The 26,902-nt window shown below is 35.5% G+C and overlaps 1 protein-coding gene across 1 annotated transcript in view; it reads right to left on the reverse strand.

Moving 5' to 3' along the window:
- The window catches only part of LOC128213369 (E3 SUMO-protein ligase ZNF451-like), a 148,747-nt gene that overhangs the window by 16,983 nt on the left and 104,862 nt on the right, over nucleotides 1-26,902 (reverse strand). The window contains exons 7-8 of the mRNA XM_052919015.1: nucleotides 9,018-9,725; nucleotides 5,323-5,637 (exon numbers count right to left, since the gene is read on the reverse strand). Of these exons, the coding sequence (XP_052774975.1) occupies nucleotides 5,323-5,637; nucleotides 9,018-9,725 (1,023 nt within the window). The remainder of the gene's footprint in view (nucleotides 1-5,322; nucleotides 5,638-9,017; nucleotides 9,726-26,902) is intronic.

Raw genomic sequence — 26,902 nt, forward strand, 5'->3', positions numbered from 1 at the left:
TTATAATGGCAATTGCATCTGTTTTTGAAAGACTGGGTCTTAAACACTAAAAAATATAATAACTAGAGATTGCTTTTTTGAAAAAGCGCATGTCTCCCCCATTGTGTGGTCGTAGGTGAGAAATAATCAATGATGGATCCCAAAATCAATAGGGGCCATCAACTAGTCATGACTAACTGGCATACCAAGTATGAAGTTCCTGGGTGTAAACGTTCTTGAGTTATTGAGCAGAAACCGGTTCTTCACCTCAAGGTCAGTGACCTTGACCTTTGACCAACTGATTGCAAAATCAACAAGACATCATGACCAACCTCACTTCAAAGTTTGGTGAACCTAGATCAAAGCATTCTCCTGATATTGCACGGAAATATTTTTTTACATTAGAGGTCACAGCGACGTTGACCTTTGACCTTGTGACCCCCCAAAATATAGGAGTTTTCTAAACCTCATGATCAACCTCCCTACCAAGTTTGGTGAACCTAGGTCAAACCATTCTCAAGATATTGAGCGGAAATGTTTTTTACATTGGGGGTCGCCGCGACCTTGACCTTTGACCTAGTGACCCCAAAAACAATAGGGATCTTCTACACCTCATGACCAACCTCCCTACCAAGTTTGGTGAACCTAGGTCAAACCGTTCTCAAGATTTTGAGCAGAAATGTTTTTTATATTGGGGGTCGCCGCGACCTTGACCTTTGACCTAGTGACCCCAAAAACAATAGGGATCCTCTACACCTCACGACCAACCTCCCTACCAAGTTTGGTGAACCTAGGTCAAACCATTCTCAAGATATTGAGCGGAAATGTTTTTTACATTGGGGGTCGCCGCGACCTTGACCTTTGACCTAGTGACCCCAAAAACAATAGGGATCCTCTACACCTCACGACCAACCTCCCTACCAAGTTTGGTGAACCTAGGTCAAACCATTCTCAAGATATTGAGCGGAAATGTTTTTTACATTGGGGGTCGCCGCGACCTTGACCTTTGACCTAGTGACCCCAAAACAATAGGGATCCTCTACACCTCACGACCAACCTCCCTACCAAGTTTGGTGAACCTAGGTCAAACCATTCTCAAGATATTGAGCGGAAATGTTTTTTACATTGGGGGTCGCCGCGACCTTGACCTTTGACCTAGTGACCCCAAAAACAATAGGGATCTTCTACACCTCATGACCAACCTCCCTACCAAGTTTGGTGAACCTAGGTCAAACCATTGTCAAGATATTGAGCGGAAATGTTTTTTACATTGGGGGTCGCCGCGACCTTGACCTTTGACCTAGTGACCCCAAAAACAATAGGGATCTTCTACACCTCATGACCAACCTCCCTACCAAGTTTGGTGATCCTAGGTCATGCGGTTTTCCAGTTATCGATCGGAAACGAAGTGTGACGTACGGACGGACTGACGGACTGACGGACTACCGGACTGACGGACAGGGCAAAAACAATATGTCTCCCCCAGAGAGGGGGAGACATAATAATCCTATTCCCCGATTACTGTTTGCATAGTTTTTGCAATAGTTGGTTTAATTATACGCTGAGATATACAGTCATACCCAATGCTTTTCAGTGCTGCAACACTGCATCTCAGATGACTGAGCTTTTCTTTCAAAAGATAGCCTGCAATGAAAAACTTAATAAATCATATCAATAACAAACAAAGAGGATACTGTAATTGACAATAGGTCTACTTATTTGTAATGACAAATGTCATTTGTATACTGGCTAGTATATAAAATTGTATATTAAAACATATTTGAGTGTGTAAACTTACATACCTTAAGGAAACAGTTCAAATAATATTCGCTAACTAAACTCTTTCTTAAATTTGTACTTCCGGGGTTTTCAATCGAATAGAACAAAGAATTAACGAACGTAATAGTACATTTACCTTTTAGGATGTGATTATTTAACATGTTAACGCCATAACAATTACTATACACAATACAAGCGATAAGAAATGAATATAGTTGGTATCGAAATGTGTCATAACCTGAAAACATTGCAATGTGACACAGGAAACAGCTGTTTAAACGGGTCAAACCATGCCGTAGTAACCGTAGTCGACAAAACGTTACCACCCACTATATTTATTAAAATAAATACCGTATTTTCTCGACTATAAGACGGGGAAATTGGGTCCCGATTTATACCCCCAAATTAGGGGACCCGTCTTATAAGCGAGTCGATAAAATATTAAAAAAAGATTCAAGTCAAAATCAGTTAAATTTTACATAGGGTATTCACCTATCCAGTCTATCGTCTGCTGATATAAGTATGGGGCAATTAAGTAAACAACAACACGAAATCTCTTCACCGCGCGTGCTCTGACGTCACACAGTGTACCGTTATATCTGCATTTTTTCTCATGGCGCGTGTCAGTATAATTAGTTTGACAGATATATCAAATCAATAAATTGGAATATTAATATGATGTAGGTACCTAACTGTCAATTTGATTAAGCAAACAAATGACAATGCGAATATGAATCCTTTATGTTCTTCGCCAATCAAGGGACAATATTGCCTAAAGCATTATTGCTAAACAAACACCTATTCATGCCTCGGCTTTTCGCAGTCATGTTATTGAAGCCATTTATTTTGCCGAAGAACTTCATTGGTGTCTTCAATAAAAAAATAAACTAAAACAAACATATGTTGTTATTGATTAATTATTACAATTCCGATATGTAACGACCTGTCCTGCAAACTTATGTACTCATTTTTAACCTACCTCCAAATCGAGAGCTCACAGCTGACGGCCATTTTCTTTGAGTAAAACAAAAACAGTTACCGCGAAAGTCGATAATTGTCCATTGAGCTTGAACATTTTTACACATTAGGAAGAATTTTAGCATTTTAGATTTGCTTAAAAATTGACCCCGTCTTATAAGCGAGTCGAAACAAAAAGCACCAGATTTCATGGGCAAAGTTAGGGGGCCGTCTTATAAGCGAATCGCCTTATAGTTGAGAAAATACAGTATTAGGAATTTATCCGTTTTTCACAAGTCTATTTCAGGCCAAAAATGTCGGACCGGAGACAAAAATGGTTATGGTAAGTACCATACCAACTCAGTGTCTCCGAAGAGAACAACTGACGTAGGTAAAATCACGCAAGTTAACACACGCAGAAATATATTGAAATGATTTATTGAGACATAAATTGAAAACAAACATGAGTGTTTATTTTTTTACAAAAGGGACGCTACTCACAAAAACTCGAAGTGAGTCAGCGCTTTAACTGGATTGAATTATAACAGCAACGGAAAATCGGGATATGAGGTAAATATCAATTAAACAGTGTTCATGATTTTAATGTTTCGATATTTTACAAAACATTTTGTTGTATGTTACTGTTTTCAAATAATAATAAATGAATGTGCATACCGCATGGTTGTTTGTTCGCACTCTACCATGTGTTTTAATACTTATCTGAGGGTGTTGACATTTTGAGAACATTCACGCATACTATAATACTTATATCACAATGAAGGCGAATTGAAGAAAAACGTCATCATGTTGACGGAATAAAACTGTATTATTACCTGTGCAACTGTTACTTTTCTTGTGTATCTTATGTATAAATTTATTTCAAATAAACAACAAAGTACATTTCAGTTTGCTATAAAATTTAATATCCCATGGTTTATAATGACCTTTGCCATTTTCACGATCCCAAAAAATAAATCGTCAAAACAAATATGGCGGAAACTGGACTTACCGAAATACGCTAAATTACCGATATACGACGATAATTATCGAAATACACAAGACAGTGTTTGAAATATGCCTTTTATTGTTTTTACCTTTATATATGTTGTACTTGACCAACCTAAATTTTTCGGCTCCGATTTTGACATTTTTTCGTTGCGTTATCTATTAAGGGTTTTTACCCGTTTTTTTCACCATTTCTTTGCCTGTGTCCTATCTATGCTAGCGTCCTATACATAGTATAATACATTATATGCTTTGCAACATACCTTTCAAGCTGTATTGCCAAGATATCCCAAAACATTGGATAAATGGCTGTAGTTGTAAAAAATCACCGGTGACCATTGACTAGAAATAACACGTGTTAACAAAGGGAAGTAAATGTGAATTCTCAAATCATCGTTGTCTGAGGCACACAAATGGAATTGGAGAAAAATGTAAACCTGTTTCATAAAGGTAATATTGATTGAATATTGATCATAATTGATTGCAATTAACATAAAATCCAGCGAAACTTTAAACTAGATTTTATCAATAATTAATATGACGACTTTGTACCCCTTTCTAAAGGCGTCGTCACATCTTAAGGTATCTGATGTACAATTACAGGGGGTCCAACGTGTTTTGTGTTTTCCGAATTTTAAGTGAGGCAGAATAAAATGGCGGTGTTCGAAGAGATTTAGGTGTTTTAAGAGGATATTATCACCTGGTAAGTAAGTTTTATCACTATAACTATTTTTCATTGACTTTTTGCATATTTTTTTTTATTTTCGACAGTTAGTGCACTTGCATGGGCACTATATGGCCGATTTTTTTATGTTTGAACACCTTTTATGTTGGGCGAGGAAGTTTTATGCAGTTTGTGTGTGATGCAGAATCAGAATAAACGTATGTTAATAAAAGTGTAATTAAGACACGGGCTGTAAGACATGTTATTATTTATCAGAAAATGCCATTTGTTACCCAATAAGAACATACAGCGTATTTGTTATGCAAAATTACCTAATTATGCGGGTCATAAACTCTAGGTGTTATAACTTTATTTAAAGAACAGTGTAGTTGTTGTAATAAATAACGATTAAATTGTTTATTTAAATAATATAGACGAAAAAGTGTTACAATAACGTAGACAATAAATTTGACTGCCAATGAAGGGCTACAAAGGTATCAAGGATATTATACCACTATGATACTGGCACCCGGATATGAAACCAGCATTATTTGTCTCAGTGAATAGACGCTTGCATGTAAGGGAAATAACTGTTTTGTTTATATTTTCATCATCATATTTTCTTTCAAAATTTATGGAAGTTCTATTTGGGAATTTGTATTGGACAATTGGGAAAAAAAGATACTTTTTGCCATTGGAAACATGACCAAATATGGCTATAAAAATAGCTCCCCCAAAAACCTGAATGGCTATCTGTCAAAGGAGAGGTTTTGGGGGCATTTGTTACATTTCTGTGAAAGTTCTGTTTTCATTAACATATTCCTCCTCTACACACTAATCCCTTTCAAATGAGGCAAAAGGGAGATTGGGTTACCAGGCATCCAATATTGACACAATTGTACATTGGATACCAGAAGTCAACAAAAATTTCCACATACTGTAAGTACTATAGCGAAGTCAGCTGCATCTTTGGTGAGGCCACACTGTCCATGAAGATAGAACATCTTGTTCAATTTCATCATGTTAAAAATGTTGCAGAATCGAGGCTCTCGCCACACATTACCGCCTCCCTTGAATCCCCACACGAACGTGCCGTTAGGCAGAATTCGAGGTAGTTTGGAGAAAAAGCATGGCCAATTGTCAAGGTCAAGGAAGATGATGTGGGTCATCTGGCTCAGGTGTGCCGTGGAAATGAGGTTCACTGGCCCGTCAATGGGGCTTCGAGACCGATCACGCCTCACAATGGCATCTACCTGTAAGATAAAGCAAACAGCTGTCATAGAAGTGATGAATACCCCTTCACAATGCCTTGACACAGGAACGGTAGACTACTTCTTTGAAAAGGGGCCGTAACTCTGGCAAACATTGTTGGATTGTAACCATTAAGTCCACCCTTTCATGAGGTATTGTCTGGACACCTCATTTTGACGAATTTTCAGTTGAAATGTAGGGTTTTCAATAAGTTTCGGTTGAACCGTCTCAAATGGTAAAATGACCGACCAGCTACTATTTATTCTACTTAAAATTCATTTTTTTTTCAAATTTGAAGATGCACAATTGCCATTGAATCATCCATTTTGGCCGGTAGCCCTTTCTTATTATGAACACTGGAAAAGGGACAACACCGTGTCCACCAAAAATGGTGGTTTGTGACCTAAGGTAACTTAACATCATGTCAATTTATGACATGTGTACTATTATTTTTTTTAAATCTGTCGAAACCGTTATTGTCAGGACATTGCACTTTTGGTAAAATCAACAAGAGGGCCATGATGGCCCTAAATCCCTCACCTGAGTAAAAGTGTTAAACATTTGTAATCAATATAGCTTGATATTTGTTCTCAAAGCCGTACATATGATCCATTTCAAAACTGTAGCTTCAAAAATAAGTAAGTAGGTCAAAAAGTCACCTGGTAATGTCAATATTGATATATGTTTACAAGCTGTACACATGCTCGAAATTTCATAACAAAGACTTCAAATTATAAGGTACAATAAAGGCCATCCAAGCACAGCATTGATATTTGTTTTCAAAACTCTTCACATGGTCCAAATTTCATAGCTGTAGCTTCAAAAATAAAAAAAGTAGGCTAACAGGTCACAATCAAGGTCATCCAACCACAACATTGTTATTTATTTACATAATTGTGAACATGGTCAAAATTTCTTCGCTGTAGTTTCAAAAATAAGACAGTAGGTCAAAAAGGGTGGGACCGAATTTGACCCAAGGGGTGTAATTTGCACAATCTTGGTAGAGGACCACTATATGATGCTCATAACAAATTATTAAAGGTCTCGGCCTATCGGTGTCAGACGAGAAGATTTTCGATAAGTCCACAGGAAACCTCATGGCATAGACCCCATTTGACCCCAGAGGCATTCATGTAATTTGATTTTCACAAGACACACGAATGACGGACAGCGCACCATCCAATATAATATATAGCTGCTATAAACTTTGAGGATTTGCTAAAACTACACTATGAACAGCCTAAAGTAACAGTGTCTCAATTTCCATCCTTCATAACATCAGTGTGTGTATACCACGTGATAAATTACATCATTAAATGCTACGTCAGAAGGCAACATTTTGCCTAAAAAGAAGACTTAAATCAAATGCAACAAAGGGCAGTCTATGCCGCTCAAAGAGCAGCATCCTTCGTTTTATTACTAGAGTTTGATAAGGTGATTAGTTTCATCAAACACTTCGACAAACCTGTTCTCAAAATAATGTTTTGACAGTGCTCTGTCAGATGGCCGTATTGTAAAAAGATTAGTCGAAGTGCCACTCTCAATCAAACTCTAGTGAAACACCGAAGGCGGGGCTCCATAAGCAGTGTAGACTGTGCTATGTTTCATTTAAAATGGTGAAGAAAAAGGAAAGTTATCTTTGTTTAAAGTCTTCATTCGAAGCAAAATATTGCCACCTGACATAGCATTTCTATCGCAATTTATCACATGATATACACACATTGTAACATGGCTTTCCAACTTATAAACTGTGTTAACCCTTTAGCGCATGTATACGAGATAGGCCGACATAGCTCATTAGCAGATGTAAACGCATCTGGCCGACCCTATACACTACTGGATGTAAACGCATCTCCCGCATATTTCAATAGGGTCATTTCAATACTTCAATATTGCATCTTTCTTTTTGTAAACAATATCCCGGATGTTTATAAAGCTGAAGATTAACCTTTTGTGTATTGATTTTCCCTCGAAAATGTCGTCTGCTAAAACTTGAAGGTCATTATTTATACTGCCAATCACAGGTGTGAGATCCTACTGTGACGTAATAAAACCTCGAGGAATGGCAGTACTGTACAGTATGGAATTTCCCCCAAAACGTTGATGCGTAAATCAATGAAATTATTATGTCAGTTTAATTTACCATTGAAATCAATAAAGATAATAATTATTTGAAGATAATATTTCGTGTTACAAACAATAGAAACAATAAGTAGCTGAGAAAATGACGAATAAATTTTCTGCTGAGCTAATCGATGGCCAGCATGGTTCCAGTCGTAAAATAGGTCAAGTAAACAACATTTGTGCAAGCGTTTGATGATTTAGATCTTTGTATTCATTACTTGGAAAACATTTATCGGCTTTCTTTTTGTAAAGAATTTTATGAGGGGGTAATAAAGTTAAACAGACACTCTGGACTGGATCTCTCAGCTGGATGACACCGGATATTCCTGCCACATTTCTGTGTATTATACACAAGAAACTCAATTGTCGGTTTTTTAATCCAGATGTGTCTTTTTTATGATAGGGGTAATAAAATTTAGATTGATCCCAGCATATTATTACCCTTTGATTTAATGCAATTATGACATTTCAAAGAAATGTTACAATTCCATCTTGGAAATGCATTCACAGATGAAATAAAAGAATTTTATATTTCATCATTGACACCATTTATTAGATAAATTAATTACCTTTAAAAAATGTATTCACATAAAAAATATTTGGAAACAAATATTTGGAGTAATATTGATTTTAAGGTCATACTGCAGTATTCATTTGCTCATTTTCGAATATCCTGAAAAGTACCTATACAGATAAGGACTGCTTATCAGTAAGATGGCTATTGACTGGGAGGTGTATAATCTGGCCACTTGTCTATGTGCTAAAGGGTTAAAGGCCTAGTTTAAGGAATGTTTGGCGTGATAATCCCCTGCTGTGCATTTCCTGCTAATTGCACTGGTGTCATAGTAGGGGCCAATTTCCTGTGCATTCGTTTATTGGCTCAGGGTCATTTAGGGTCCATTTTTATAATAAAACATCCAAAACTGTAGTTTATGGTGTTCAACATGTGTTACAAAAAAAATATAAATCTGTCAACCCTTTTATGAGTCATAATGTAGGGACACCATATTTTTGGCAAAGTTGAAATGCAACCTTAATCAGTCAAAAATTAGTGGTTTGTAAACAAAATCAAACCTGACCTGTTTATTGCTTAAACATGTTTAGCAAAATGAATTTTTATATTGTCAACTTTTTCATGAGATATTTTCAAGACATAGACCAACATGCTCACTCCTATACTGCCTAAAATTAGTTTGGTTGGGGTGCAATGCTTTTTTTCTCTTCTAGAACATAAGTAAAAAAAAATACATTTCCTTACCTCAACTTTTGGTTGCTTTGTAATCTCACTGGGTCCTGGGATATTACTTGCAGCCTCAGACTTCACTGCCAAGTTTCCTGCTTTTGAGGATCCTAGATGATCTTTTCCTTTTTTTGTAAGATCAACCTTAGTTAGTTCACATTCCTGTTGAGCTTTAGCAGCCTTGACCTTTTCTGGTTGTACTACATTTCCTGAATTAGCTGCAGTAGTTTCCCCATTTTTTTTGCTGGAATTGTAGCCTCCAGCACCGCTTTCTATTTCAACTGGAAGCTGGTTAATGTCCTCAACACACGTTGAATAAGACAACGCTTCTAGGTCAATAAAATCAGCGTCTGTCCGATAGTCCAGAGCAGCAGCTCCGTGCACAAGATCAAGCACATTGTCGTCATCACTATCACTTATCATAATGTCAAACGTTTCTTTTGGAATAGACGCTTTGTGTTTAGTTGATGCAGCTTTTGAGCCATTCTGAGATAGTGTTGTCGAATTTACTGATGAACCATCATTTACCTTCTTCTTTCTTGTGTTAAGAACTGTTACAGCACACCTTTTAACAAATTCAGAGAAAGATGCTGTGTCATTTTCAATTATTGTCCCTTTTTCGGAACTAGAGCACATGTGGACAAAGTTGCTAGATGAATCTTCATTGAAGAGGACATGGCACTTCTGGCAAGAATAGGAGGCCAGAAACTGCGAGAATATCTCTATCTGAAATAAAAATTATCAAAATGCTAACAGACATGCTTTTAAGTCTGTTTCTGTGGACTGTAAGTCTTGGGATTTATATTTTAAAATATTTAAAGAAATCCTTCAATCTGGTCATAGGTGTACTGAAGTAAGAAAATAACTTATTAAGCAACATTTTTTTTTTTTCTCAAACCATATATAGAAACTTAATAGCAAATATCTATTTGGCCCTCATAGTTTCAAACAGTGAAATAACATTTTGATATTTTTTACTGTATTTAGCCCTCTCTGAATTCCAAATCCAACGTCAGCAGAGACAGGGCTGGGACACAAATTACGTTGTTTGCATACAATTTGGCATGCTTTTTTGATGAACAACAACTAACTTTCATTTAATATCCTTTTTAGGCATATAATAAAAGAGAATTGATATATATTTTACCTTGTGAACACCAAAGTAAATATTTCACTTGTGGCTACATTGTATGTCACTTGTGAAATGTAACTTTTGGTGCTCACTCGGTGAAATATACAGAGGATTTTCTGTTTCTTTTATGCTTATTTTCCGAGTTTTATAGAATTTTAATTTATTTTCTTAATTACCCCCTTTTTTGAAAAGGGTGTTATTTACGCCCCGTAACCCGTGGGGTGCCCCCCAAGCAAAATTATAGCTGTCAATTTTCTATTTCCGGTTTGTTGAGAAAGAGTTCTCTGATATTCTGTTTTATAGTTTATTATTTGCACGTTTTTTAGTGCAAAGATTTTACGAACAGTTATCAATGCAGTTTTATAAGTGCATCCATGTTCCAAAAATAACGAAAACAATTTTATTTTCAGCATGGTATTATACATAACCAAATTATTACGCTGCCATTTATTGAATGAAAATTTGAAAGGTCGAATGTGTTGGCAAAACAATATTGCGCATAATCATTGGATATAAAACATTTTTCTTAGTTTAAGAGTGTGTTTCATGATACATGGATATTCAGTCATCTTACTGTCAGAGACCAGTCTGTTTTTCTTGAATACAGGTCAATTTCCAGGTAATGATGAGGACCACGCTAGTTCGTTGACAAATTTTGAGGAATGGGTGGGGTAAAAAAAAATATCAGCAAATCTATAAATTGTTGTGAATTTTCCAGTAAGTTCGTATTACGTATTACAACGACACACAGTTCAAAATACATTTGAACGATGATATAACATTCTATTTATGTTCGCACAGTTGTTTTCGTCTGTAATTTGTTTGGTATGAAAGCAAACGTTTGAACATTCAGCTTCAAGATCAAGAAAATGTTAAACTAGAAATGTGTCCATAGGACACGGATGCCCCCACTTCGATTTTTTGTCACAGAAAATAAGCCATAATGATTATTCAGGATAATCTGAGGGCCCTAACTCCTAAATGATTAAGGTGATTTCCATGGCTATCGAACTTGATCAAGATATTATGGTCACAAACATGTGTTAAAAGTTTGGTGAGGATTGGACAAACAGTTTTCAAGAATTAGATCGGAAACAATCTTCGGGACGTATTTTTCAAGTCTTTTTTTGCAAATAAAGGGCCGTAACTCCTAAATGACAAAAGCGATTTCCATGGCTATCGAACTTGATCAAGATATTATGGTCACAATCATGTATGTAAAGTTTGGTGAGGATTGGACACATACTTTTCAAGAATTAGATTGGAAACATATATTTTTGAAGTATTTTTGGCAAAAAAGGGCCGTAACTCCTAAATGACTAAAGCGATTTCCATGACTATCGAACTTGATCAAGATATTATGGTCACAAACATGTGTTTAAAGTTTGGTGAGGATTGGACAAACGGTTTTCAAGAATTAGATCGGAAACAATCTTCGGGAATTTTTGGCAAAAAAGGGCCGTAACTCCTAAATGACTAAAGCGATTTCCATGACTATCGAACTTGATCAAGATATTATGGTCACAAACATGTGTTTAAAGTTTGGTGAGGATTGGACAAACGGTTTTCAAGAATTAGATCGGAAAGAATCTTCGGGACGTACGTACGTACGTACGTACGTACGTACGTACGGACAGACGTACGTACGTACGGACAAGGGCAACCCTATATGCCGCCACTTTGTGGGGGCATAAAAAACAACGGGATAACCATCAATTTTTTCTAACAAACGGTAAGTTGTTAATTTCCAAATATATCTTAATTTAAACTTTCTTTAAATTTCAAATACTTTATTTGCAAACATTTTCCGTTTCAATAGTGAAGTGTTCTGTTTTGATCAAGGAGAAGTAACTACAATGGATATTAAAAGTAGTCTGAAAGTTGATATTTTCACTCCTTATTTTGCAGTGAAAACATCAAAGTGATATTTTCACTGTTGTTATTTCACTGATAAAACTCCATATTTCATCGAAAAGCATGAAAAAAATAGAGGATATTTGTTGTGGTCACAGAAAAATAATATTTCCACTCGTGAAAATATTTTTTCTGCGACCACTCGTGAAATAAAATACAATCTTTCACTTAATTCAACAAATTATTTCATGCATTTATCGTGTTTTTTCAATATATTTCCCCACTGGAGGAAATTTTGTTTCTTGACAGTCCCTTTTTGTGGCCTCTTTTCCAAGGGAAGTAACTGCGGCATAACTGCTATGTAAAGGTTACCTCCTTTTTGCGCGAGCAGTCCGTCCACTACAAAAAAAGTTCCACACTTAATGGATTTTTTTATGGTTGTTGCAATTGAAATTATTCTTAGATAAAACTCTACTACCTTCAACGAAACCTATTATTTTTAACAATTATTGAGGCACAAAACAAGTACTTAATAAAAAGCATTTAGAAAAAAAAAATATATATCACGTAGAAATACAATTGAATCAAACTGGAGCATGTGGCATTTTTTGCACATTCAAGAACATTTTCAACAGATTTAAATTGACGAATATGGACTTCTAATAGTGTGTATGGGTAAAATCGGAAGTCTGCGATCAGTGTTTTTCGTAGTGTATATCTATTCTAAGATTCACTGTCCCTCTCAGACTTTAGATCTTACAGTATTTTTTCGGAGTGAATTCATGTTGTGCAGTGTTTTTTGTTGAGACAGCGAATTAGTTTCATATCTATTAAAGATGAATGTCATGTTTCCTTTAAATTTTGGGTTTACGAATACCCCAGACAAAATGTCGAGGATGTACCCGAAGATGCTTTTGAGAAGGATGGAGCGCAGACTTTGGAAGATTTCACCTCGACAAGATGTTGGAAATCACCATGGCCTGGTTGATTTCAATCGTGTATAATTGTTCAGGTTTTTTTGGCCGAAGATCTGAACTATTTGATAAGGTGGGACTCCTTTATCTTTCAGCTTTTGGATAAGCCTTTTCTGATCATTATTTTAAAAAGAAAAATAAGTTGCTGAACTGATGAAGGTAAACAGTTGAAGGAATGTAGTCAAATTCAAAATGCTTGTGCATACATGTACGCGATTAGAGTTTGTAGATAGAAATGATCTATCAACTCTCTTACTAGCACATGTATGTGGCCAAGTAAATATTCAACCGATACCTACCAAAAGGGTTAATTGTAACAGTATGTTCCATGAAATAGTTCATACATTAAATGGTAAGTTCATTCTTTATTAATAGTTAATATAAGCAATCCCTACAAGAGCTGTCGTAAACCAGCGCGCTCGACTACACCGGTTTGTCTTAAAAGTGAATACAATGATGTAATATGTGCCTGTCAAAAGCAATTAAAAAAAGTAAACTAAAAAGTAAACAAGAACCATGATGTGACAAAACCCGGGTTTTTTTTAATGATTAGCAGAAGAGATTCAGTTTCAACTGCTTTCTTCTTATTTTTGTAACAGAGACCATGATCCTAGGTCCCTCAAACACAATCCATTGGAAATTCTCCATAAACGCTTCCTACATATCAAGTTTAACTAAAGTTATTAAGTACCGACTGTACCAAACGGTAATCTATTTTAGTAACAGTGACCTTGACCCTAGGCGGCCAAAAGGCAATCCAAAGAAAGGTCTCCATAAACTTTCCCTATATACCAAGTTTGGTCACACTATGTCAACCCCTTCTTAAGTTTTTCAGTTCTAACCAATTCTAATTTTTTTCGCAACAGTGACCTTGACATTGACCATAACTCTTGGGGCCCTTAACACAATCTCATGAAATGTCTCTGGAAAAATCCAAGTTTGGTCGCAATATGTTGACCCTTACTTAAGTTATTTAATACTAACCATTTTTCTATAAATAGTAACTTTGACATTGACCTTGATCCTAGGGGCCTCAAACGCAATCCCATGAAGGTCTCCATAAACTCTTCCTATATACCCAGTTTGGTCACTATAATATGTCAAACCTAGCTAAAATTATTCGATACATTAGGTGACTTTGATGCCGCCAGCCTGCCCAAACAATGAAGCAACTCATTCTAATAAATAGTTTTCCCTTTGTGAAAACCTGGTTTATAAGAATATAAAAATGTGTCAAAAAATTTAAAAAAGACTAATTGAACAGAAAAAGTCAATCAAGGGCCATAATTTGTATTTAGGGTTAAAATGGAGTTATATAACCTTGTTGTAAGATGTTCGTCAATAATTGTGTGAAGTATCAAGTCAATTGAATGAAGGATATAGAAGTTATTAATAAATATCCCAACCTGCCCTATAACTTAAACCTAAGTTCCATAGTCAATCAGTGGCCATAATTTGTATAAATAATAATATGGAGTTATCTTACCTCATTATGTGATGGCCCTGAACAACTGTGTGAAGTATTAAGTGAATTGAATGAAGGGTATTGGAGTTATTAGTGAAAATCCCAACTTGCCCTTAAACTTTAACCAGACGCTGGGGAGAGTAGTAAAGCCCTCCTTATTTTTCGAATAGTTGAGCTAAAAAAATTGTTTTATTAAAACTATTTTATAATTTGATATTGACTATACAATTTGGCCAATATGTGTCTATTTCTGCACTACAGATGACAACAAATATGTACTCTACTTGTTACATACATGTACTTTTTCAAGTCAAGGGAAGCAAATCTTATAAAGGATGGCAAAAATTATTACCAGGTTGTCTGCAGAGTGAAATGATCAAATATTATCATTTCACATGAGCCAGAGTTATCATTCACAAATATTTTTCATTCTTTCACCGATATGCATGAAATAAATTGCACTCTTACACTGAAACAAACAATAATGCTCTATTTCTTTCATGCTTTTCGGTGAAATATGTTTTTCCAGTAAAATAACAACAAACTAATGATTGAAAATATCCACTTTAAGAACTACTTTTAAAATCAAATGTAGTTTCTTCCCTTCGATCAAAACAGAGCACCTCACTTTTGAACCAGTAAATTATTTCCAAAATAATAATTTGATATTAAACCAAGCGGGCCAAGATGTCCATATATCGCTCACTTGACTGGACAAAGGGTTATAAAGTCATTGATCGGACAACATACTGGACACCTCCCACCCGTACACGTACTGCATGTAAAACTATAATACTTCTTAATTTTTTCCAAGGCCATTTTAAAACATAAAATATATCCTTAGTATTTGTTAAAAAAATTTCAAAGAGCCATAATTCTTACAATATTAAAGTTGTTAGAGTTGTATAACATGTCACAAAAGAGCATATTGTAACTGTGAATAAGTTCATGAAGTTTGAAGCTGATATATTCAATGATTGTAAAACAATAAATTAATCTTTTAACAAGAGAATGATGTTTGTCGAACATTATGCCCCTTAAATCAATAGGGGTCATCTACTGGTCAGGCCCAACCTCCAAGTCAAGTTTGAGGGCCATGGGTGCAGGCATTGTCGAGTTATCACACGGACAACTTTTAACCATTCAAGGTTACTGTGACCTTGATCTTTGACCCAATGACCCCTAAATACAATAGGGGTCATCTTCTGGTCAGGCCCAACCTCCAAGTCAAGTATGAGGGCCATGGGTGCAGGCATTGTTGAGTTATCACACAGACGACCTTTTACCATTCAAGGTCACTGTGACCTTGACCTTTAACCCTATGACCCCCCAAAACAATAGGGGTCATCTACTGGTCAGGCCCAACCTCCAAGTCAAGTATGAGGGCCATGGTTGCAGGCATTGTTGAGTTATCACACAGACAACCTTTTACCATTCAAGGTCACTGTGACCTTGACCTTTGGCCTGTTGACCCCCAAAAACAATAGGGTCATCTTCTGGTCAGGCCCAACTTCCAGATCAAGTTTGTTAACCACAGGTCTAGGCATTGTTGAAATATCACTCGGACAAGCTTTAAAAACAATTTACCATTAAAGGTCACTGTGACCTTGACCTTTGACCTGATGAGCCCTAAAATCAATAGGGGTCATCTACTGGTCAGGCCCAACCTTCATGTCAAGTTTGATGACCATAAGTTCAGGAATTGTTGAGTAATCACTCGGACAAGCTTTGGTCTACCGACGGACCTACCGACCGACCAACATGTGCAAAGCAATATACTCCACTTCTTCGAAGGGGGGGCATAAAAATAAAATAAATAAAAATGTTTACCAATTTTGATAAAAGTGTCACATTAGGTACATTTCTGTGAAAATATTTTGAAATTAGGTCAATGTCTTCTGAAGAGAAGTTTTCCAAATAGACATATAGTGGTAACTAGCTCTGCCACTGGGAACCATGTTTTTTAATGAATCAACATGGGGTGAAGGATTTGACAGAGGGTCACCTTAGGCCACAACGAGTTGATCATTTGTTTGTCAGATTTGCCACACCTAAAAATTACAATTATTTTTTTGGCACCCGCACATATTAACCCTTTAGCACAAAGGCAAGTGGCCAGATTACACCTCCCAGTCAATAGCCAACTTACTGATAAGCAGTCCTTATCTGTATAGGCATTTTAGGAGATTTGATAATGAGCAAATTAATACAGCAGTATGACCTTTAAATCAATACTACTCCAAATAATTGTGGCCAAATCTTGTGAATTCATTTTCTATAGATAATTGAATTATCTAATAAATGGTGTCATGATGAAATATTAAATTATTTTATTTCATCTGTGAGTGCATTTCCAAGATGGAATTGTAACATTTCTTTGAAATGTCATTATTTCATTAAATCAAAGGGTAATAAAATGCTGGGATCGATCTAAATTTTATTACCCCTATCATAAACAAGAGCCGTCGTAAGACAGCGCGCTCGACTACGCCGCTTTGACTTAGAATACAATGACGATGTAATAATACCAAGTTTGGTCTCTTTATGTCAAACCTAACTAAAATTATTCGATACATAAGGTGACTTTGATGGTGAAATCCCACCAGCCCGCCCAAACAATGACGCAAGTCATTCAAATAACTTGATTTCCCATTTTGAAAATGTGGTTAAGAATATACAAATAAAATTATGCCTTTCAAAGGAAATTAAAAAAAAAATAAAAAAATAAAAATCAAGGGCCATAATTTGTATTTAGGCTTAAAACGGAGTTATAAATGTTTCTTGTTGTAAGATGGTCGTAAATAATTTTGAATTTTATTAAGTGCATTTAATGAACAGTATAGAAGTTTTTTTTATCAAAATCCAAACTTGCCCTTAACTTTTACTTGCCTCAAACTTTAACCTAAGTCAATCAGGGGCCATAACTTGTATTAAGGATATGGAGTTATGTAACTTCATTGGGTGATGGTGTGAAGTATTAAGTCAATTGAATGAAGGGTATAGAAGTTATTAAACAATATCCCAACCTGCCCTAAAACTTTAACCTAAGTTCCATAGTCAATCAGGGGCCATAATTTGTATAAAAGATAATATGGAGTTATCTAACCTCATAATGTGATGGCTCTGAACATCTGTGTGAAGTATTAAGTCAATTGAATGAATGGTATTGGAGTTTTAAGTGAAAATCCCAACTTGCCCTAAAACTTTAACCTGCCCTAAAACTTTAACCTAACCTAAGTCAATCAGGGGCCATGACTTGTATTTAGGATACTATGGAGTTATGTAACCTCATTGTGTGATGGTCCTGAACAACTGTGTGAATTATTAAGTCAATTGAACAAAGGATATAGAAGTTATTAATAAATATTCCAAGTTGCCCTAAAACTAACCTAAGTTCCATAGTCAATCAGGGGCCATAATCTGTGTAAAGAATAATATGGAGTTATCTAACCTCACCATGTGATGGCCCTGAACAACTGTGTGAAGTATTAAGTCAATTGAAATGTAGGGTATTGGATTTATAAGTGAAAATCCCAACTTGCCCTAAAACTTTAACCGGACGCCGAAGCCGGGGCGAGTAGTATAGCCCAGCTATTCTTCGAATATTCGAGCTAAAAAATGGCTGCCCTCACTAGTTCCTGGTGAATAAATATTCGCTGTATAGAAGGGAATAAACAGATAAAAAGTTCTTTTTGTTTTCAGATAAAACAAAAACAAATGTGCAAACACTTACATTTTGACTTCACATTCAAAAAGAAAATCATAAAGGACACGTCATAGCTTTTGCTTTTCTGTGGGTTTTTTTCAGACCAAAAAATAAAATTCCAGAAATGTAATTTTATTTTTGTCTTTATTTCCTCCTCCTCTGACACTTTATGTCTCTGGCTGTTCGTAAAACATATAATCAAAAAAAAAAAGATGATTTTTTTTTAAGCAATTGTTGAAGCAGGAAAACATAGGATAGACACTGACCGCTGGACATAGACCTATTATATCACAAGAGCTCACCTTAAAAACTAGATGCCAAATGGCAACATATCAAGCTCATTAAAAGATCATCTTAACAAGAGCATCGCCTGCAGGTACTGAACGCTCGTCTGATTTTATCCTTTTACGGTTTATTTATTTCATTTATTACATTTGATAGTAGACAGGTATTCCAAAGTTTGAAAGTGAAAATTAGCTTTAAAAAAGAGACTAGCTAAAAATTACAAAGTCCAAATATACTAAAATATCCCCTACACAATGTTTACACATAAATTGTTTTTATGTAATACCTTTGTCTTATTACGCTAGTGTTTCATTGAAAAGCTTATTCAGATCGGCTTCTGTCAACAAAACATCTCCATTTTGGAACTATCTTAGCAGGTGCTCGTTGTCTTGATCTAAAAGGCTGACCAGAGAGCTTACCATACAAATGTAGAAGGAAAAGGCTGACCAGAAAAATGAAAATTAAATTTTTCCTGTTGAATTAATAATGTTTTTTTAATTTCCTTGAATTGTTTTATGTATTATAAATGATTTATTATAATTTTTGGTATAATTTGTAAGATCGTTTAGTTGAAGATGGATGACTTTTATATCATTTGTAGATATAGAAGTATCCATCTACATCTAGGCCACACCACATACGTTAAACATATCTTAAAACTTGGCAACCCATAAAACTATCAAAATATTTTCATAACATTTTTTTTTTATTCAGCCTTTTCCAGCCTAATCAGTCTTTCCTCTATATAGATCTATTTGTTCAGCCCTTTGGTCAGCACTAAGTATCTCTCCGTTCACTTGCCATTCGATAATATGGAATGACAAGTGAACGGAGAGATGCTAAGCGCTGGGATCTTTCAATCTTGGCTAGGAAAACAACAAGTGGGATACTTTCATACAGAATTCGCAAACAAGTTCTTTACTTCGAAGGATTTCATTGATGTTTTATATGGTGTACGAATACACATAGCTCAATGCATCTTCCAATCATCAGTCGGCAAGTTTCGGTGAGTCACTACTTACAATCGAATTTTCGAACGAATTTAGTTTGTTCTTTAATTTTTATGACGCTGATTTTGGTATTTTGTTCGGATATTTTGAAAATGACATGTAGAAGCATATACGGTTAAATAATTATTTCGGTCAGTTATCAAGCTATAAAAAATATTATTTTGTAGAAAACTGGAATTTTTGTTGCTGTTTTTATTTTCGTTCAGTTAAAATTCTTCCTATTGATACGAGTCATACACACGCTGTTTTCACGGACCTTTACAGAACAAAACAAGGACTGAACAAGCGACTGACTTCAACGTCTCTGTGTATAGTGAGTATTGTTATTGCCATCTAAACGTGAAATTATTGTGTATCAGCTTTGTATCAGAGCCCGTCGGTCTGTATTTAACTGCACTGCATCAAGACTGTGCAATATAGTCGTTGTTTGTTTATCCTCTAACTTCCAAGTCTAAAAATAGACGTAGAAAGTAGGTTAAGAAGGGTTACTCAATTGGCTGCATAATTACTACAGTTTGTTTAGGTTGGATTTGTGTGTTTACTATTTTTATTGCAAATGTTAAATATTCATGGTGTTGTGTTGTTGTTGTTGTTGTTGTTGTTATACTTAAAACTTACAGTCCTTTTTTGTTTATGATAAATTATCGGGTTAAAAACAGTCCAATTTTGAAGTTAAATTACATGGACATTTAAGTTCATCAAATGATCCATATACATTTGTACAATTTGTTGATAACACAGGCAGCATAATAGGTCTGGTGTTTGGAACAGGATACTGTTAAACTTTGTAACTAATAATTAGGAAAAAAGCTGTGTCTAGAAGAAAACTGTCAATTTAATAAGAAAGCCAAAATAAAAAGACGGCCACAGTCCACGTTTTCACATATCATACTGGCGTACTTGTTTGATTGTGGCAAACTGTTGATTTAATCGCCCTATGTTAATGTCCATTTTTAATTGATCACACACAAAAACTATTTGAATTTTCCTTTTTTTGTTGACAGTTGTTTTAATTGAGTACCTTGATAACGAACAGTAGTTATACATCAATCAAAAATTGAGGAGTTTATGTTTTGTTTTTGTTTTCAATTTAAATATATATATATGCAATATATTTATATTCTGGATCAAATTTGTGGACATAATTCACTTAACATTGAACAAAATACAGGAGTTGAACTTGTCTGCATTGTCACGGAACTTTAAACATCAAACAAACAGTCTGGTAATGAACAAACAATTTGTAGTCAAAGTTATTGATATATTTACTGAACATCAAACAAACAATCTGGAGTTGAACTAATAATCTGCTGTTGATTTTGTTGACAAACTCACTGAACATTGAACAAATAATCTCTAGTTGAACAAATAATCTTGGAGTTGAACAAACAATCTGCAAATGAACACAGAATTAGGAGTTGAACTTGTTGACATGCTCACTGAACATTGAACAAATAATCTTGGAGTTGAACAAACAATATTGGAGTTAAACAAACAATCTTGGAGTTGAATAAACAATCTGTTGAACACTTGGAGTTGAACTTGTTGACATACTCACTGAACATTGAACAAATAATCTTGGAGTTGAACAAACAATCTTGGAGTTAAACAAACAATCTAGAGTTGAACAAACAATCTGGAGTTGAATAAACAATCTGGAGTTGAACACTTGGAGTTGAACTTGTTGACATACTCACTGAACATTGAACAAACAATCTGTAATTGAACAAATTATCTTGGGAGTTGATGTAATTGAACAAATTATCTTGGGAGTTGAACAAATAAAATAATCTTAGAGTTGAACAAATAATCTTGGAGTTGAACAAAGAATCTTAGAGTTGAACAAACAATCTGGAGTTGAATAAACAATCTGGAGTTGAATAAACAATCTGGAGTTGAATAAACAATCTGGAGTTGAACAAATAATCTTGGAGTTGAACAAAGAATCTTAGAGTTGAACAAACAATCTTGGAGTTAAACAAACAATCTAGAGTAGAACAAACAATCTGGAGTTGAATAAACAATCTGGAGTTGAACACTTGGAGTTGAACTTGTTGACATACTCACTGAACATTGAACAAACAATCTGTAATTGAACAAATTATCTTGGGAGTTGATGTAATTGAACAAATTATCTTGGGAGTTGAACAAATAAAATAATCTTAGAGTTGAACAAATAATCTTGGAGTTGAACAAAGAATCTTAGAGTTGAACAAACAATCTGGAGTTGAATAAAGAATCTGGAGTTGAACAAATAATCTTGGAGTTGAACTAGTTGACATGTACACTAATTGAACATTGAACAAACAAACCTGGAGTTGAACTGGTTGACATGTATACTTATTGAACTTTGAACAAATAACCTTTTGGTTTGAATAGTTATGCAAAAGGGTACAGAAACAAGGCCAGTAGCAAAAAGTAAACATAAACCCGGTTTAGTGGCAATGGGCAAACGCCAAAGACATAGTACACAAAATCACAAACAAGAAACATAGAAGAACAGCACAAAACTCCACAAACAGCACAGTGCATACTATATATATATAAAATAGGTATGTTTATCAAAAATTGTTAGGTACCGCTTTGGAACGGTCAGTAAAACACATTTATGTTATACAGTAACAGGGCTGGTTATTGAACATTGACAATGGATTTTTCTTTGATTATTGCTGCTGATTTTAATCAGGCTGATGAATGCCTTCCAGAAAATGCAAGAGGAAGACCGTGTGTTCCAACCTGTTTGATGTTTTTGATCACTTTGAAGTACATTACAGCCATTAAAGATATAAAAAAGGAAGATTTACATGACATATTGTTTGCGGGCAGTCATCTTTATTGTGCACTTGATGTGACTGATAACAGTTCTGGATTAGTTGATCCTGCAAATGTTTCTGAAAGAATATACTACAAAGGTAAAACTGTACATGTTAAACACAATGCCGTGTTTTCTGGTTTCTTTGGAGACAGTTGTCAAGTTGATGGCCAAAATTTTTTCAGACTGGAGGATGCTTTTAATACTGCATGTACTCTGTCACAAGACCTCATTATTGTCTTTAGTGGAATATCAGTTGGATTGCATTTTGAAGATTCTTGCTTTTATGTTTTCGACAGCCATTCACGAAATAAAGGTGGAACGAGTTGCCCAACAGGGACATGCATATTTGGTAGAGTTCTGTCACTTCAACATTTGTGCAAATTTTTGCGTTCTTTGTCACTCTCTGTTGGAGGAACCCAGTTAGCTGCAATGCAGTTTGATTTGCATTCATTTTCTTTCCTAAAAAGGAGAAGAAAGTTTAATGAGTTTGACCGGACTATCCATATTCTTGACAATAGAAGGGGATATGAAATTAAGCCAACAAAGCCAAAAACTGTAATGAAGAAAATAGTGGGTTCTGAGGAAGAAGTATATAACAAGAGATAAAAAATTCAGGATCTGATAAAAGGAAAAAGTTTCCAAGTGTTTGTAGAAGACATGCATGTTTCAAATACAGATCCCATACATACAAGCATCTCACAGGGTAATACAGTCAGTAACAATAGCGAAATGGCACCTGTCAACTTGCTGCATATTACAAGAGCAGAGTCTTTTAATCCAAGTGTCCCACAGGCTTATTCATACAATGACCATAGTGAAATAGCTACCACTATGAATAGCACAAATACAGAGTCTGTAAATACATGTGATTCACAGGGTTATTCAGGCAATGACTGTAGCGAAATGACACCTGCAAACATGCTTTTCGATTGTGAAATTCCTGCAAAACGACAAGAAGTTCGGGACCTGATGAAAGGGAAAACTTATAACAGTCTTGTTGATGATATGCATGTCTCCAATGCAACAAGTTCTAATACATGTACACCACACAGCTGTTTGGATATACAACATATGTGTATGTTCTTTGAAAGCCTTGTTTGTTTTGGGCCCAACTATGTATGCTCATGTTGTACACAGACATTTTTTAAGCATTCCGTAAAGAATGTTGCAAAACTGCGTGCAAAAGGGAAGAATGAAATTAACAAATATCTTAATCATTACAGAAGTGTTGATTCCAAAGAATGGATTTGTCAAAGTTGTTGGACAGCAATAAAGATTCCCTGTCAAACCAGCAGAACTGAACTTATCAAACCTGGAAGAATGGTTGGTATCACCAAGATTGCCTTTCATGCAATTGTGAGAAATGCCACGAGGAGGCCTAATAAATTTGAAAGGCAACATTGTAAATGTGCCTTCAGATGTAAATAGTACCATCAAATCTCTGCCTCAGATGATGAATGAAAATGAGACGATTATGTTGAAATTGAAACGCAGACAGTGTCTTACAAACACGATGTAGCGTTTAAAAACATAAGGCCAAACAAAGTTTTTGCTGCAGCACAGTGGTTGGTTGGCAATAGTTCTTTGTTCAGGAATGAAGGAATTACAATCAATGAAAACTGGCTTCAACAAACTCATGATGTCTCAGAATCTAGTGAACAACTATCAACAACTTCTGACACTGGTGCAAATGATGGATGGACTGAAGACTAACTTTTATGATCAAACTACTGGCAATTTGGACACTTTCCTACAGTCTGTTGATTTTAGAGAGTTTAATCAAATACTGTGTGTTGCCCCTGGTGAGTGCAATACCCCTGTTGGCCTTTTTCAGGACTTTCATTCTGAATTCCTTTCTTTTCCTTCAATATTCTGTGGACAAAAACGTGTAGACAACAGTGAACGTGTTGTGCCCCTTCACTACAGCTCTATATGCAAGTGGGAACTCAGAAATGTTGACAGAAGAGTCAAACAGATAAGAGACAACGTCACTCTTGCTGTCCGTAAATGTAAAATAAAGGGAGCAAAGTTCACAGCTGGTGATATTTTGACACCTGGTTTTGTTGACAAATTAACTATGCAAAACGATGGCTACAAGGTACTTCGCACTCTACGTGGTTCACCGCCATACTGGAAAAAGGCTAAACGTGATGTATTTGCAATGATTTGACAACTAGGCATATCAACTTGGTTTTGTTCCTTTTCTGCTGCAGAAACAAAGTGAGAGGCATTATTGCGTTCGCTGTCAAAACTTGTGAATGGTGAAGATTTGACATTAGAGGAAATAAACAAATTATCCAGGCAAGACAAGTGCAATCTCATTAAGTCAGACCCAGTCACTTGTGCACGGTACTTTGACTATAGGGTTCAAACTTTTATCAAGCATGTGTTGAAAAACAAATTTGAACCAGTTGGTCAAATCATTGATTATTTCTTACGTGTAGAATTTCAGCAGCGTCGGTCTCCACACATTCATATGCTCATATGCAGGGCTTCTAAAACTTTGGAACCTCAATCGGTCCGGACCTGGCGGCAATCGGTCTGGACCCATCGACACCCCCCCCCCCCCCCCCCGAAAAAAAAAGACCTGTTCAAAAGTCCGATTACGTAGAAATGTCACACATTTTCGCGACGTCTTTTCTGTCAATATTTTTTCGCGATGTCACAATTCCTAAGAGGGTTCTAGTTCTGCGGCGTTTTTAATAAGAACGACTGCGATCGTATAAATAACTATGGCTGTCGGGAAGCGGTCAGACGACAAAAAGTGAAACAGTATTATGATTTATTTGCTTATTGCATCTACAGTGGGTCAACATTCAACTGATACTCTTGGATAATAATAATAATGTATATCTAGATTTATAATCGGGGCTTCAAGCTATATGTGTGATATCGACAACGATTTTTTCATTACTGCGAATTAAAATGACGTAAGCTTCCAGACTATGTTGTTAATCAAGCGTGTCGCTGTTTATATCCTATAGATATATGACTAGGTTCGGATTGACAATGACATATGCAATTTAAAAGAACAATTTAGTTTTAACAGTTTGGTAATCAACAAACGGATATATCATGCAATGATCGACGACGACATAGCATATTCATATTAATTGCCATGTGAAAATATGGACCGATTTTAACACTTAATCAGGATAGCTGCAAGCACACAATTAACACATAGTTTGATTGTGTCTTCTGCGACCTCCCTTCCCTAAATTTGCCAGCAACTTCCACCAAATGCCACGGATTTGGGTGGCATTTGGTGGAAAATGGGTGGCACTTGGTGGAAAATGGGTGGCACTTGGTGGAAAATCAAGAATTTCACCAACTGCCATGAAATTTCCACCCAACTGGAGGTGGCAGTTGGTGTAAAATTGAACTTTTTTTTTCATGTGGCACTTGGTGAAAAAGTTGGACTTAGTTAATTTTTCATATGGCAGTTGGTGGAAAAATGAACTTAGTTAATTTTTTGGGTGGCATTTGGTGAAAAAAGACTTAGAAAATCTCAAGAGTTTAGTAAAATGGAAGTCAGCAAATTTCACCATTAATTATCATCGCGGAATAAGAATAGCATTCAGTTGCTGTTGAAGTTCATGCTGCTGTTTTAGCATCATTACATATGCTACTATTTAACTGGTAATACTACTTTTGGGGATTCCTCCCACTACTACTATAACTACATGTCCTACTACTCTTCATCATGTTGCTGGTTCTATTGATGATGATTACGATGTTGGTGGTTCCATTGATGATGATTATGATGTTAGTGGTTCTATTGATAATGATTTATATTGATATTGGTGGTTCTATTGATGATGATTATGATGGTGGTGGTGGTGGTGGTAGTAATTATGATGATTGTGGTGGTGGTGGTTGATTTTGACAATTGTGGTGTTGTTGGTGGTTCATTGTGGTGTTGGTGAATATGATGATTGTGGTGGTATTGGTGATTATGACGACTGTGGTGGTGGTGATAGTGATCATGATGATTGTGGTGGTGGTGACAACAACAACATGTTGTTATTGATGATAATGATGATGAATGATGATGATGATGAATGATGATGATGATGATGATGATGATGATGATGATGATGATGATGATGATGATGACAACAACAACAATGTGATGATGATTATCATGATCATGATAATGATGAGTTAAACTAAGTTTTCTGTGTACATGTTCTCTGTTGCTATTTCCCCGAAGGTACAGGGACCCCATTAATGTTTGATTTAAACTTGGAATGACCTCTCTGCTGGAAAATCTCCTCAAAATATTTGAATCTTCTGAGAGTTACTAGCATTAATTTTGTGGAACTTTGAATAGAGAGAAAAAAAATTGTGCAGTTTTGTTTAATTAAATGGATTGATTATAAGGTAACTGTTTTTTTTATCATATTAACAACCAAAAAAGATCATGACTTATCATTTTATTTTATTTTTTTACACATATTAGGCTCTTTGTCTTTGTTTAAAGTTTGACTAAGAGATAAGCTTTATGCATGTACTGTCAAGTATGTTTCACTTTTTTCCCAAAAGAAATGACAAATACTCAGTCAAGGAATGTACTAAGTTTGAAAAGTATCATTCAATTTGTACAATGAAGTTGAAGATGTATAAAGAAATGTTATACACATTTTTTTTCAGACAAAACCC

This window comes from Mya arenaria, chromosome 13, assembly GCF_026914265.1.
Source record: "Mya arenaria isolate MELC-2E11 chromosome 13, ASM2691426v1".
NCBI lineage: Eukaryota > Metazoa > Mollusca > Bivalvia > Myida > Myidae > Mya > Mya arenaria.